The sequence below is a fragment of the Thermobia domestica genome, chromosome 12 (assembly GCF_964235325.1).
Source record: "Thermobia domestica chromosome 12, izTheDome1.hap1.1, whole genome shotgun sequence".
In the NCBI taxonomy this organism is placed as follows: domain Eukaryota; kingdom Metazoa; phylum Arthropoda; class Insecta; order Zygentoma; family Lepismatidae; genus Thermobia; species Thermobia domestica.
This window is the reverse complement of record NC_137465.1, coordinates 133382518-133398245: the sequence shown is the minus strand read 5'-3', so window position 1 is coordinate 133398245 and position 15728 is coordinate 133382518. Positions and strand designations below refer to the sequence as shown.

The following is a 15728-nucleotide window of genomic DNA, read 5'->3' as shown; positions in this document are numbered from 1 at the left end:
ATGAATTTCGAAAAAATATTTCAAACAATTTTTCTTCAACATATTTACATTATGAATTCCACAGGATTAACCAATGTATATAATAAGAATTTTTTAACCTCCTATATACAAAAGTAAGCAGAGTTGGCAAGAACCGTGGTTGTTTTTGAATATGCCAAAAACCCGTTTTTTGGGGGATGTTTAAATCAGGCTTTTTTGATTTAAACCAGGCTTTTTTGACTTAGATTTTTTGCTTTATGTATTTATATTACATATTCACAGAAATAGCCTAAGTTTGTTTCGCCTTGATGTTATTATGCAACAGCGGGGTTATGCCGGAAGAACTCCCATAAGCTTAAAGAAGTGCGGTCAGTAAATTTCTTAAGTTGAGAATCTCCTGCCCTAGTCATTGGGAAAATCCCGTCATTACTTGAAATGTTAGACAATAACGGGAAAATCCTGTTATTGCTTTGCATGTAAAATTTAAAGGTCAACGTACCATAATCAGTACGCTAAAACTGAGGTATTAAATTATAAATTTAGTACCGGTACGTAGATATCATTGAAAGTCCAATCCAAGCTAATGTTGGAAGCTACGTAGGCAATCGATAAATTTTGCCAATTTCTATCAATATATTTAAGCAATATTCGCTTCTTTATAAAACAACACGCATTTAGGCATGTAGAAATATACAATTTGGTTTGTTTCGTATATTTAGGCTTAACATCCTTACGAAATACCGAGGTTGTCAAGGAGAAGACTTTCGCTTAAACTGACATCCGAACCGCTACTTGGGTTACGCATGAAAAAAGGATTGTGGTTCGACCGAGAATTGAACATGGGACACCTTGATTAAAAGGTGAAAGGGAAATAAAACTATTGCAGGTGGTTTGATATCTGGAAACGTTACCATGAAGTTCACACGATTCGCATTTTTCATTCTTTTTATTTTTGTGGTTTAAACCAGTTATTAAAAAAAAAAAAAAAAAGTTGGTGTAAATCAGCCAACCCTAAAAGTAAACACTTCTTTTTAAAGAATACACAAATAACTAGCAAAATAGTATGTAGTATTTTTACTTCAAAATATTCCATACCCTCTTTTTGAAACAAAATAAAATTAAAATAAAACATAAGAGAAATACTTAGATTTATATGTTACACTTAAAGGCTGCACATCTAGAACTTTTGGTTCTGTATATTCTTGAAATTCTACAGTTAAGTTTTATAGAACCACCATCACAGTTTACCCAATCCTCAAGTTTTCTGAATTTTTAACAAGAGGGATTCAACATATCATTACGGACCCCCCCCCCAAAAAAAAAAGACTACGGAATATATTTAAGTTAGGCTAAATACAACTGCAAAACAAACATGACTGAGTGATTAGCTTTTGCGCTTCTATCGGGAAGTCCGGGATTCAACCAGCATTCGACCATTCTGACAAAGCTTTTCTTCATTCCATCTGTGAATGTAGAAATAGTGCGTGTACTGTGAGTTGGGCGACTTCCTTTTTTATTGTTTTAAATCGTTATTATTACTAATTATCAGCAGTGACGGTTTTGCGAAGGTTAGGGGAGCGGTCTTTCGGACTGAAGCCCGTTCCCCAAAGTTACGGAATGTCTGCAACAAACGAAATATCTATTATTTATGCCTTTACTCATAAACTTTAAGCTCCCGTCAAATAAAAATTACGAATGTTTAAAAAAACTAAAAATTAGTAAGAAACCCTTCCCAAAATACTTTTCTAAATCCGCCACTGATTCTCAGTATAAAATGATTTTTAAAGTTGTATCCGGAAGATTATTGCTAAACATATAAACGAAACGAAATATTAGTTATGCCTGTACTCATAAACTTCAAGCACTTCCCAAATAAAATTAGGACTTTTTAGGAAACGAAACAATCAGAAAAAACCCTCCTAAAGTACTTTTCTAAATCCGCTACTGATTATTTGTATAAATTGGTATTCAAGGTTGTGTCCGGAAAATTATTGCTAAATCACTTCACAGCTACAATATAACAGAAATGTGGAAGTACGGTTTGACGGATATATTGAAAAACGTACGCTTTGACGGATAAATGGAAAAACGGGCAAGTTTAACTTTTGCGCTAGAAGCTAGAGTACTAAAAGTTCTTAGAAATGAAACACGGATGACAAACTAGAGAAGAAAAAAGATGTCTATAACTCAAAGTTAAAATAAAGTTAAATAGCCTCTAAAATTACCCTCAAATACTACATTCTTCATGTTAGCTTTAATTCGTAAAACATGTGCTCCATCCATCTTGATGGTGAATTTCAGAGCGAAATATCACATTCAGGTCATGGAATTTTTATCTAATTATAGAATATACTATAAGAAAGCTATTTAGATAGAAAAATCATGAAGTTGAAAAAAGCCAAAATTTCCAAAATTCTCGTTTTTTTCCCAAAAAAGCCGGCTTTTTATGTGAAAAAAACCATCGATTCAAAAAAGCCGGCTTTTTTGCATCTCTACATATGAACAATATCGTTTTAGTTGTTTTTCTTAGAAAATCGCCCGAAAAAAATCACGTCAAAGAACAAACTCCTTTGGAGATTTAAAAAAAACTGAAACTACTTACGCCATGACTTAGTGTTATTAATAGCATACTGTCAAGCAAAAAATAGCACCACTGAAAACAATCCTGATATGCATTGCATTGCATTTGTGGTTAGTAAGGTCACTTAATGTAAAGCTTAGGGTTTTCTTTTAATGTGTATATGTGTACTACAGTAGCAATACATAGACAATAGGGTACTAAAAAGAATAGTGCTAATACAGAGCTATTACAAATAATTCAATAGGTTTTAAAGTCTTATGACTTCAAATATTTAATGCCCACCTATTTGTACTAATAACCAATCGAAAGAGCGTATTTTAAAGTTTTGTTTATGACATTGCAGGTTACGTTGTGACTCACCAGATGATAGGGTGATAACAGTTTGCAAAATGGCGAATAATCAACAGAAAACATTTTGTGTGATGGAACATGTGAAGACAGAATCCGTCACCACGGTGCGTTCCGAAGACATTACAACATACAACCACCAACCCATCAAAGCATTTTGCGATGGTATCGACAGTTGAAGGACACAGGCTGTCTTGAAAGGAAAACCGTGGAGAGCTCGAACGTGTATTGGCTGAGCTTGACTACCGCATAGATTTGTGTCGTGTAACACGAGGACCGCACAAAGAACATTTTTAATGATGTGTTAGAAACTTTAAAATGTGCTTTTACAAATGATGTATCAATCATTATTTTGTATATAACACTTTGTGAAATACATTCATACAAAACCCGATGAATCATATGTAATAACCCTATATTAAAATATGTTTTCTCAAAGTGGTGATACTTTTTGTGACAGACTGTATATATACTTATTAAATATGAACAAATTCACCCGAAAAATCATTCCAAAGTGTAAACTATTTCTTTTGAATTTTAAGATGATAAACTCCTTATCATGTACTATGAAATACGAATAAAGTCACCGTAGGAGGCTTCAAGGAAATAATCAGAAATAACTCACTCCTAATAGTAAACTACTCCTTGTTGATTTTTCAGAAAAAATATTTTTTCTTTATTGCCATTATTACTGAAACATTTATTTATAAAACATCAAAAATAAAGTCTTATTCGTTTTTGGGAATATACCCGTTTCTGTATTTTTTCATGAGAAATAGCTGAAGTTGTATTGCAGAGTTGTTATTTATGGAATATGAACAGAATTGTCTTAATACTTTTCGAGAAAATAGTTAAAAGACTCACCTTAAGAGTTAACAGCCTCTTGTGGATTTTTAAAGACAATTGAGGTATTTGATGTTGTCAGATTATCAATAGAACATTTATTTATGAAATATGAGCAAAATTGCCAGATTCATTTTTCAGAGTATAGTCCGAAAAAACTCAGCCCAAAGTGTAAACTTTTCCTTCTCAAAGATTCTAGAAAAATGATTTATACCACAATATAAGATTGTTAATGAAATAATAATTTATGAAATATAAGCAAAACTTTTAGAGCCAAATTTTGAGAAAATTACAATTTTTCGTTTTTACCCTTCAGTAAACTACCCATATTTTGCAGGAGAGATTAGGAAGAATAATTGAAAAGAAATCCCTGAAGAATCATATTAAACTTTTTCAGTTTAAAATTTGGTTCAAATACGTTCAACAGTGCAAGACGATATGTGGTTCAGATTCCACGTTAATCATTAGGTCCCCGTCTTACATAGCCTCTATTCTGAACGGGGTGTTAAACTCAACAACAACAATAATGCAAGACGAGCGACGAACACATAATGAAAAATCACTTTTTCAGTATCCAAGCACCATGAAACGTGTAACTCTGTAGAACTCTCGAGATAAACTTTTTTCAAGATCATCATACCTTTTTCTCTCCTATCTTTGCTTGATAGGAGATCAGAACGTATCATACACGTTGTTACAAGCGTGCGCACCTGGGATTAAAAGCAAGACTGTTCTTGAACTATTCACCAGTTTGATCCTACCTTCCTTTCCTAGGCAAGTAGTGGCTGTCTCCCTTTCCCTGTCTATGAGGTAGGTAGGTAGAGAAATACATATTTACCTATCTTTGTCGGTAAGTAAGTGGAATAATATCTACTTATTTATTTCTGTCCGTAAGTTGGTTAGTAAGTCGGAAGTACGTAACATACACACCTATCCCAGTCCGTAGGAAGGTAGGTATCTCCTACCAAGCTACCTATTCCTGTCTGTAGGCACATAGGTATCATAGTACCTACATACTTCTTCTTGTGTACAGGTAGATACGTAGAGGAATACCTATTTACCTATTCCTGTCTGTAGGTAGGTACGTAGTGGAATTCCTACCTACTTATCCATGTCTGTAGGTACATAAGTAGAGGAATACCTACTACCTATCACTGTGTAGGTAGATACGTAGGGGAATACCTACGCACCTACCTATCTCTATGTGTAGGTAGATACGTAGAGGAAAATCTACCTACTTATCCATGTGTGTAGGTAGATACGTAGAGGAATACCTACTTTCCTATCCCTGTGTATAGATAGATACGTAGAGGAATACCTATCTACCTACCTGTCTCTGTGTGTAAGTAGACACCCGTAGAGGAACATCTACCTACCTATCCCTGTCTGTACGTAGGTAGGGGAATACCTATAAAAAATTAAATGTCTTTCATAAGATAACTCCCATGTATCTAGCAAAACCTCCTGATAAGTGAAGATCACAGACTCGAGGGAAGGCGTAACTTCCAAGCGTAACTGAATTCTACCATTTTTGAGAATATAATTTGTCAAAAGCAAAAATAAATATTATGTTCAAACACTATTTTTTATTCACTATTTATAAATTATCTACTCAAAGCAACTCAAGGTAATGAAGAATTTTACAATTTTAGTATGCGAGACATATGTTGCATTCAAAAACTATTACATGAATTTTTTTTTCTTTCAAGATCTTTCGGATAATTCAGAAATTTGATCGGTCAACTCAAATGACGTCACAAACTGCACACTCAGATTTCACTTATAAGTAAAGCTGTGGAAACAGTTATTATGGTTTATTAATTGCATTTTAAAGATACATTAAGACCGTAGACCTCCGAAAGACTTTTTAAAAAAATACAAAATATTAAATAGTCACTAACTAAAGAGATAGCGTAACCGTTAGTGAAAAACATGTAAAATCTTACTAAAATCAAAATATGAATAGACTTTTCTTCCTAAAGTGGGTCGGAAATAAGAATTTACTCCCTTACTTCGAACGTCTGCATTCTGCACGCTTATGATACTTGTAGGCATATGCATATAATTGCATAATACCTAGGAAATATGCATTATTGTAAAATTCAATAAATGGAAAAATAATAAACTTCATATTTTTTATTATCTTATTTTCCGTTTATTAGTACAATGTTAAAAGCCTTTCGAGTCAGTGCTTAATGAAACAAATGCTCCAATGTCAATGTATCTGAGGACGAAGTGTATTTTCTATCTGCCAGTTGCAGGCTTACTACTTTTCTTCGATTTCATAGCCACACCCATAGCTACTGGATTAATTGACTTAACTCACTACCTAAGTTTGTTCTTCACTTTGTTAGCATTGAAAACATTTTATTTGTGAAACGTCAAACGAGAAAACAATGGTAGATATATTTATTTTCTTCGAAACCAACAATTTCAATTTGTCAGAAGCTTGTAGCTAGGTAGTCAATATGAGCAAATTATTTTGTATCAATCACCTTTAGCAAACTGGTTAATACGCTTGTAGTGAGTTTACCTGGGAAAGCAAAATGAAAATGAAGCTAAGTGAATAATGTAACTCATTTAAAAAAAAAATGATATACACGTTAAGCGAATGTCAAGCCAAACTAATTAGAGATAGGATAGTTGGAAATTCTATAATGGGATGAATATCAAGCACTGAATTGAAGAAAGTGGTAAAATAAATGTCATGTTCGGCCAATAAAGATAAATCTAGCAATTCGACAATGACCGTAAATTAGCAAATATGACGATATCAAATTATATACATTATTCATACTAATCAATATGTATTTCTTTATTTTATGAGAATAAAATAAAGAAGGAGTGATGGCTAGACACCAAATTATCATGTTCGGTTGACTTACTGCCTGCCCGCTTCTAATTATGTTATCCAGCATGCATAAGATTCAACTATCGAAGCGCAAATCTACTGTATATTGCGGTTTTCACCTCGGGAAGATCCTTGCCAAGAATTGGAGTATAAAATAAACAAAACATGGATATAGGAAATAGTATTGTTTTTTTTTTAAAAAAAGGAGGAGAGGCTAGCTTTCACTTCCAGGCACGGTGGCTCAGTGATAGAGCGCTTACTTCTGGTGCATGGAGACCCTAGTTCGATCCCTGCCACTTTCTCAGTCCACCAATTCTTCCATCTTCTCCGTTAGCGTAAAAGCATAATCGGAGGACGCAAAACTGGAAAATTTCATTTCAAAGATTTTTTAATATAGATACATATTGAACGAATTTATTTGATACAATTCACGTGTGTGATATATTCAGTCAATATACAATCAGAATTTTTATGAAATATGATTGTTCTTTTACAATAAATACAAAGTTACTATTCTCAAAAGATAACAAATCGAAAGAGATTAAAAATAAAAAGACACATACTATTATATGTTACCTATACAACTTTAAATGTAGAATATTTCAGCAAAGTAGCAGTTGAAGATGCCTTGTATCTATCCATTTTCCTGCCATCGGAAACTGGGAGAATAAAAAAAGAGAGACTACAGACAGAAAGATACAATTCAGAAATGATTGGGTTTCTTCAAAATACCTTCGAACTATCATCCTTGAAGAGGCAGTCCGTGTCCTGGGGAACCAAATGAGAAGATATAAAAAGAGTGAACGGGAAAGAGAAAGAAAGAGAAAAAGATGCAAGAAGTAGCTAAATTTTCCGGGTCGGGTCGCATTTCCGTGGCTTCCCGCCGTTATTCCTCGGAGCAGAACGTTGGTCGGGAAAAGATCAAAGAGCTCGCGCTGTGCATTATGGGATGGTTGTGGGAGAGAAGTGCGTTAACACCTGACTTGGTTCAAAAAGCGTAGTTGCTGGGCTCAGCGCGTGAAATTTGATTTGGGGCACTGTCGTGCGTAAACAATGAAGCTACCAGTTACGCGTCTGAAACAGACTGTTTTGCACTTTTAACACGTAACATGACCATCCTATTTACGCACGTGTTTTGCACCCTGCAGTGGAAATAAGTTATTTATTTATTTATTGTATTTTTTTTATGAGCCGACACATTCATAATGTATATTAAACAGAGACTCTACAAAATACTGCAAATCTAGGTTTGAGAAAGAGGATATCTACTTTATTGGGTAACCTTTCTACTTAAATACGTACAAGTAATCCAGATTATATTCTTGCCAATAAACCAGGGGTGGATGCAGGACGGACTTCTGGGGAGAGAGGCTGTGGGTTGTAATACTGCTACTTAAAGCTACCTTTGAGACCTCCAAACTCTGGGATGGGTTTTATTTATATATAAAATAAGAAAGTTTCCTCTTCTGGGGGGGAAGGGTGACCGCCCCACCGGATCCGCCCCTGCAATAAACATTAATTAACTTAAATTAGAGTCATTGGGGGTGAAGTCGGTGTATTAAGGATAAAATGCACTACACTGTGCTTATGCAGATAGTTATTTGAAAATTAAAACTCATGCTAGATACAGTGAACCTTTTACTATAAACTCAATGGAAATTTACGTACAAGTGTGAAACAATAAAGTGAGGAAAGAGAGAAAAAGAAAAGTCGGCGACTTACCCGCTTCACCCCGTTTGTGGGGGTGGAGTCGGTAGGTGCATGGGGTGAACTGGGTACATGTTTATTACTAATCATATGTTCTACTAGGTACCACTATTTCGTCATAAACCATTATATCTCACTACATCATCACTAGAAATTTTCCACCTTCAAGCACACTTTCAATTCAACATTGTCTGTACACAAAGCTCCATTACAAACATTCAGTTTAACATTTTCCACAAACAAACTGTTTTTTATAAAAAGCACCGACACATTTTTCGTGATACCAGGTGTCGCAACTTTGGCACTGTATCCACTCCAAGAATTTGGTACATGTCTCTTTGCTGTATGGTCGTCCACAAAACCCACAGATGTTTCTGTTGTCAGCAAAATCGGCAGTACGTGCCGCATTGTCTTGAGTGCTTGCCACCGCCAACTGAAGAGACCTAGGTGTAGGTTTATGTGCAAACTTACCTCGTTGCCCTGTCAGCTGTGAAATATGATCGGGGGAAGTAAGTATTTCCGTGCCCTGCCTGGCTCTTTTCCCTGTCTTGTGTGAAGCTCTCTTTGCAGGAGAAGGCAGACTCTCCCGCACTCCAAGCGTGACCTGTGATTCCTGTCTTGTCGGTTGCTCATTGTCTATCCTTCTTTCTTCATGAGATGCGTTCGTTACAGAGACGTCGATAATTTTGTCATCACTAATGGCCAGTCTGTTCAATGGAAATATGCCAGTAGCTGTAAAACCTGCTACACCATTTCCCACTGTGGCAGCTTTCCCCCATGCCTGATTCAGAAGCTGACCGAACTGCACTTTTGTTAGTGATCTTCCTGGGTTTGTGAATACCCACTGGTTGCAAGCTTGTTTAAAGAATAAACTAAGAGAGCGAAAGACAGCTTTGTCTAATGGTTGTAAAGCATGAGTCGTGTGACTCGAAAGACAGCTGTGATTTCGTGTTCAAGGCAGTACTCTAGTACTTCCAATGTCTTTGTGTGGGCTGCATGGCCATCCATGAGAAGTAAACATGGCCCTTGTGGCTTGTGTTTGACGAAGTGTTTTAGCCACTCTAGAAACGCAACGCCATTGACGTAACCAGAATCCGTCATTAGCACTTGGAAGCCTGGTGGTAAGCCTTCACGATATTCGTTCTTTAATCGTTTTCCTTTGAAAATCACAAACGGTGGGAGAAACATGCCCGTAGCATTGCAGCACGCAATCACTGTTACGTTTTCCTCCCTTTCCTTGGATGTAAGCGACACAACATCACGTTGCCCTTTTCTAGCGACGACTGCGTCTGGAGGCTCGTTGTTCAGAAGCAATCCAGTCTCATCTACATTGAACACATTTGCACCCTTATCTTGAAGATTGAGTTCAATTAATACCCTTTCCAGCATATTGTAAAACTCATCCAGTCTTTCCCGTGTTGAACCAGAAACCCGAGTTTGCGATATGCCAACAGGTGTCCGTATGGAAAGCTCTGGGTGGCGACGCATAAAGCTGTGGAACCAGCCATACCCTGCTCCACGGCGCGCTTTGTTAAACGGGTGATCTATTTGCAACCATTCAGCATAACGAAAGGCTCCCTACGAACGTCACCTGGTGTAACTGGGAATTCCCTCTGTGCCAATGTTTGTAATCGGTATGCTAGAGCATCTTAAGGCCAAGTTAGGTTCAAACACAACTACAACAAACATTGTATTTATTTTCATACTGAATGTTCATTTTACAAGCATGGAAAAGACGTACCGACTTCACCCCACACAACAGTACCGACTTCGCCCCACATAGGTTATCCCGTTGTTTCTCTGCCAAATTACTATTAGTTCATAAGGCATCAAGACAACAACTATGTACTCTCTACGCAGAAACCTTATCTTACCTCACGAAAAAATGCGCAAGTCAAAACTACACGTGCAACTCATTATACACCTTAGGTTCTCCAGAACGAAACTTATAATAGCAAGAATAAACGGCATGAGTGACTCATCTTCCACACAAAGAAGTCTCGTGGTATGCTCGTTCTGCGATCCAATTTCCTTCTTCTCACCCTCGCTCATACAGCATGACTAGCTGTTTCGAAAACAAACCTTTCTTCCTTCACTCGCCTCAACACGATGTTGTCAGTCCGTCATACCTTACACACTACCGACTTCACCCGACTACCGACTTCACCCCCAATGACTCTACGTAATTAAATTTCGTATAAAGATGTAATATATACTTCTACATCTTTAATATTCGTGTTACTATTGGGTTCAAAATCTCTTATCGTCGCGAATTCTGTCGAGGAATTTGAAGCTTAAAATATATAAAACGATAATCATGCCTGTTGTTCTGTATGGTTATGAAACATGGTCGCTTACTCTGAGGGAAGAACATAGACTGAAAGTATTTGAGAACAGGATCCTGAGAAGAATATTCGGACCCAAGAGGAACGAGAATGGGGAATGGCGGAAGCTTCATAACGAGGAACTACATAGTTTATACGGTTTACCCAACATTATTAGGGTCGTCAAGTCTAGGAGGCTTAGGTGGGCAGGTCATGTAGCTAGAATGGAAGAAAGTAGAAACGCTTTCAAAGTCTTGACTGGTAGACCCATAGGAAAACGACCATTAGGAAGACCTAGGAGCAGATGGGAGGACAATATTAAGATGGATCTCGCAGAGGATAGGAATACAAAGTAGAAACTGGATGCAATTAGCTAAGGATAGAAGTCAGTGGAGAGCTTTTGTGAACGCGACACTGAACCTCCGGGTTCCATAGGCCATAGAGTTAGTAGTTATAAAGATGTAATATTTATATATCAAAGTAACAAATATACTAATACTTATAGACCTGTTTGTGACCGAATAGCAGAGCACGTATTTCCGAATTTGATTCCGAGTACTTCACTCGAATAAGCAGGATCATGTCAGGATTTGGTTAGGAGAAAGGACAAGATTCTCCACTGGCATAAGAAGCTTCACGTATGTCATTTACCGAGTTACACTGTTAGTTGTCAAGTTAAATGTAAATCTTTGTAATGCATATCCTAAGAAGGTGCCAAGAATATCCCTCAAATTTGGGAGTGTCCTCCTCTTGGCTCAGTGGTAGGGGACTTACCTCTGATTCGTGGGGTCTCTGGTTCCATCACCGGCCAAGTAGGTTAGTGATGGACAACATTGTACTCGTGTGTTTCTTGGGGAGCACTTCCGTTTCCTCTCACTTTATCAATCCACCATATTTGTGAGACTTTAAGCTGAAATATTTTACTTCATTTCATTTTCAAAATGTCCATTTCGTACGAAGAATTAGTACTTCTGCCGCTACGACTACTCAATCGCCATAATCACACGAAGAATCCTACGAAAAAAGTAATATTATCAACGAGACGAGATGAGACGAGGAAGAAATCCTCCAATAAAAAGAAATATACTTTTCGAGACAAGAAAGTACTTCCACTACTTTTTTAGATAAGACAGTCCCTAATAGTCTCGTGATCAACTAGAAAGAAGTAGGACTTTTTCCAGTTGTAAAGCTAAACGAAATTACATTGAGTGATAAATTTACTTTAATGTTGTCCCACATGTTGTTGGCATCAGTATCTCACGATCACTGTGTCGTGCAATACAAAAAATTGTGTCGAGAAACTACAGAATTTATGCTATCCAAGGGTTCTATAATTGTTAGCTTTATCCGACACATTTAATTTTTATATTGATGCCTTGAAAAGTAAGTAAAAATCTATTTTGAGACAGACTATATCAGTCAACGCCTACAACGACTGTCCACAAAAATACTCAATTCTAATATATAACCTAAGTTAACAGGTGTGTTGTTGTCGGCTTTAATAAAGTGTGTAGTTAGTCAAAAATGGTTGGAAACACTCACTGGCATTATAAAACGACTAATATACAGAGGTACACCAACGGGACCTCCATCGGGTCCGGGACCCTCCCCCGCAAAAAACTTTCTAATTCAACATAGATTTATACCCTTTCTCAGTAAAACTACTTGTTTAGCAAGGAAATGATTGATGCAGGAAAAAAATTCATCTTACACTTCATGTGTTCTCTCTCTCTCTTATAAAAACAATCCAGTTCTATATTTTTTTTCGCAAATGTAATTGGAAGTATTTTACGATTATTTATCGTCTTTGTAAAATGATGTCCGTTCAATACTACATAGACGTAGTGGCTTTATAGTATTGTAACCTCAACCAAAGCTTGGACCGCTTCCACCATTATTTCTCAGTGCTCGCCTGCAAACCAACACGAAAATAACACACTAGTTTTGTATTAGTACGAATAAGGTGTATTATGTATAGTTTAAAAAAAAAAACTTCTTAAACTATGGTACCGTAAGTTTGAACGAGTTAAGCACGTATATGAATTATCATAATATGTAGTATTTTGACTCGTGAGTTACTGGCTCTCAAAGTTAAGGTTTGAACTTAGTTAATTTTTTTGCAAAACGACTTCTCTAATTGCTGTCTACGACAAAAGTATCGTACATAAAACAAATACCTTACACGTGAACTCGAGGTATGTGAAGGTAAGTGATGAAACGATACGTTGAAAGTATATATAATTGAGGCATAAGAAAATAAATTATGAAACGATACGTTGTAAATACGTAAAATTGAGGCATAAGAAAATTAATTATGAAACTATATGTTGTAAATACACGAAAATTGAAACATAAACAAAAATAAATTGTGAAACTTTATGTTGAAAATACGCAAAATTGAGGAATAAGAAAAATAAATGATAAAACAATACCTTGTAAGTACGTAAAATTGAATCATAAGAAAACAAATTTTGAAATTTTACGTAGTAAATGCAGGTAAAATTGAGGCATAGGAAAACAAATAATGAAACGATACGTTGAAAATACGTAAAATTGAGCCATAAGAAAAAAAAAATGATGAAACGATGCGCTATAAATACGTAAAACTGAGGCATACGAAAATAAATGGTGAAACGATACGTTGTAAATACGTAAAAAAGAGACATAAGAAAATAAGTGATGAAACGATACGTTGTAAATTTAGTTTGTACTTACATTAAAGATTTGGTTTTGATAATCCAAATATTTATACCAGATGTCCCCAATCTTATTTACCTGGCGGCACCTCTTCCTAAACTTTGCTACTTTCACGTCTCCTTCCTTCCCACTAGCTGGTTATACGTGCTTTTTCATCTCACCTCTTGTGCAAATTCAGAGGCAGCATTAAATTCTCAAGCCTTCGATAATAATAATAATAATAATAATAATAATAATAATAATAATAATAATAATAAGAAGAAGAAGAAGAAGAAGAAGAAGAAGAAGGAGAAGGAGAAGAAGAAGAAATAATTCTCTTCATTTATACGGTAAGTTTTTGAAATCCATGTTGTATACTAAAATAGTATTTTGGATAATTTTCTAATGAAATTCAATTTGAATCCTTATTTAGATTTTAATAAGTTAGAAATCTTGAACACGAATAAGTACTAAAGACAAAATATTATTCATAGTGACTGTGAAGCTTGCTAAAGGTGAACTAAATGATCATAACAATTTGTGCTTTATTTATAATTTTACAGTTTACAAAGTGTGTTCAATTAGCCAGAAAGAAATGTTATTGCCACGATAGTTTTCTGCATACATTCCTTTCCTTTGCGACACACTCGGGGAACCGGTGGAAGAGGCTCGAGAACGCCAAGTACACATCAGTTTTGGGAGCACTGATTTATACTTACTTGTATAGTGAAATAATGGTGATAGTGTACATTAAATTAATTTAAAAGACTTAAGTATAAACAAGTATGAACACTTTCAGCAACGAGGTTATTTGAGACATAAATATACGACTTAAAGTGCGAATTGAACACAGGTCTCCCACGCCAAAGGCGTGTATTCTAACCATATAACGACGATGGAGCTCTTCCAAGTTTGGTCAATATCAGAAAACATTTATTGATCGCTTAACATATGTACTATCTTTGTCACTAACTTTTTAAAAAGAAAACATCAAATGAAAGGCGATACCCAATTGAATATTATTTGACATATTATTCAAGAAAGTTTAATGGAAAGCTATTTTTCTGGACATCTTGTTTTGGGAAATGATATTTTATAGTTTTCTTTCTTCATCTGTCTACTCTTCTCCCTTTTAAGTATCATATTCTCGTAGAAGTACATAGGAATTTTTAAGTCATTTTTTTCAAAGCCTTGCATCTCTAATTTGGACTGATAAAATTTGATTTTGCTCCATTTATCATATATAGTATCAATATATATAATGCACTACATGATAAATGGAGCAAATAACCGAATTTTGTCAGTCCAAAGTCAAAAAGCAAGAAACTGCTTTTCTGAAAAAAAAAACGAAAGTTATTCCCACATCTTTTTTCCTGGGAAATTTTGAGTATTTTTTTAAGATTTTGATTTTATTCAAGAAATAACAACACATTCTATTTGTCTTTTCCCATTATAACGCAAAATACCATTTTATTATTGTATTCTCAAGAAACAAAATTGATGGAAAATTCAAAAATGAAATGAAAAATCGACTACTCTATAGGAAAGAAAAATGACAAATCAGTGGACCCGATGGATTTTCTAGTCATAATGAACTGCTTGTAGAGCTTTAGAGAATAACTTTGAACAACAAAAATATTTTAATAAATATTTTATTTGTGTTAACAATAACCGTGCTTAAAATATAATATAGTTAGTTTTCGTGGAGGAACATTATCGTTTACAATTTATGCATAGACTAGAAGTTCATTTAGTAACGTTTTAGAGCCTAAAGGCAATTTGTAAAGAAGAATACGCGAAACAAATCAATAGATCTTTATACATAGACATAATATTTATTGAGATTACTAAACTTCGAGGGGGAGACAGTAAAAAAATCAAGATTCAAGATTCCTATTTTAATATCGAAAGTAAAGAAAGTACAATTTAATGGAATATCTGAAGCTCATTCTAAACTAACAACATAGAAATGTGGGTTGCATAACATACCCTTCCTGGCACATAAAGGAATACCACTTTGAAGGTAGCTAGTCTCTGATGGAACATAGGATTCACAAGTAGTAAATGCTGTATAGGAAATCTTTTAATTGTAGAATCCCCTACAGGAAAACAAAGGAAGTACTTGAATAAGAAAGTCATGAAATGCAAAAAATAAAAAAAAATCATTTATTTCAAAGTCAGTTTCTTATGATAAAGAAATCTCCATTCTAAAAGAACCGACCTATCTTACGATGCTTGGTTGGGTAGTTGATTTGTAAACGGTTGGACTAGGGTTTTTCGTCCCATTAAGCAGCGAGACTATAGAAGGCGTAGACCTATTGCTTAACGTAGGTTCCGAACCTCATGAGTTCCTATGGGGAATTCCTCTGCTAACGTTATAGCTGCAAGGAAGTTCCACCATACCGATGTGTTAACCACT

The 15728-nt window shown here is 35.3% G+C and overlaps 1 protein-coding gene across 1 annotated transcript; it reads right to left on the bottom strand.

The window, feature by feature from the left end:
* Window positions 1-9206: 9206 nt before the first annotated feature.
* Window positions 9207-9797, bottom strand: LOC145666114 (uncharacterized). Its single transcript, XM_081733203.1, has one exon. The coding sequence runs from the start codon at window positions 9795-9797 to the stop codon at window positions 9207-9209; it is 591 nt and encodes a 196-aa protein (XP_081589329.1).
* Between the last annotated feature and the right edge of the window lie 5931 nt (window positions 9798-15728).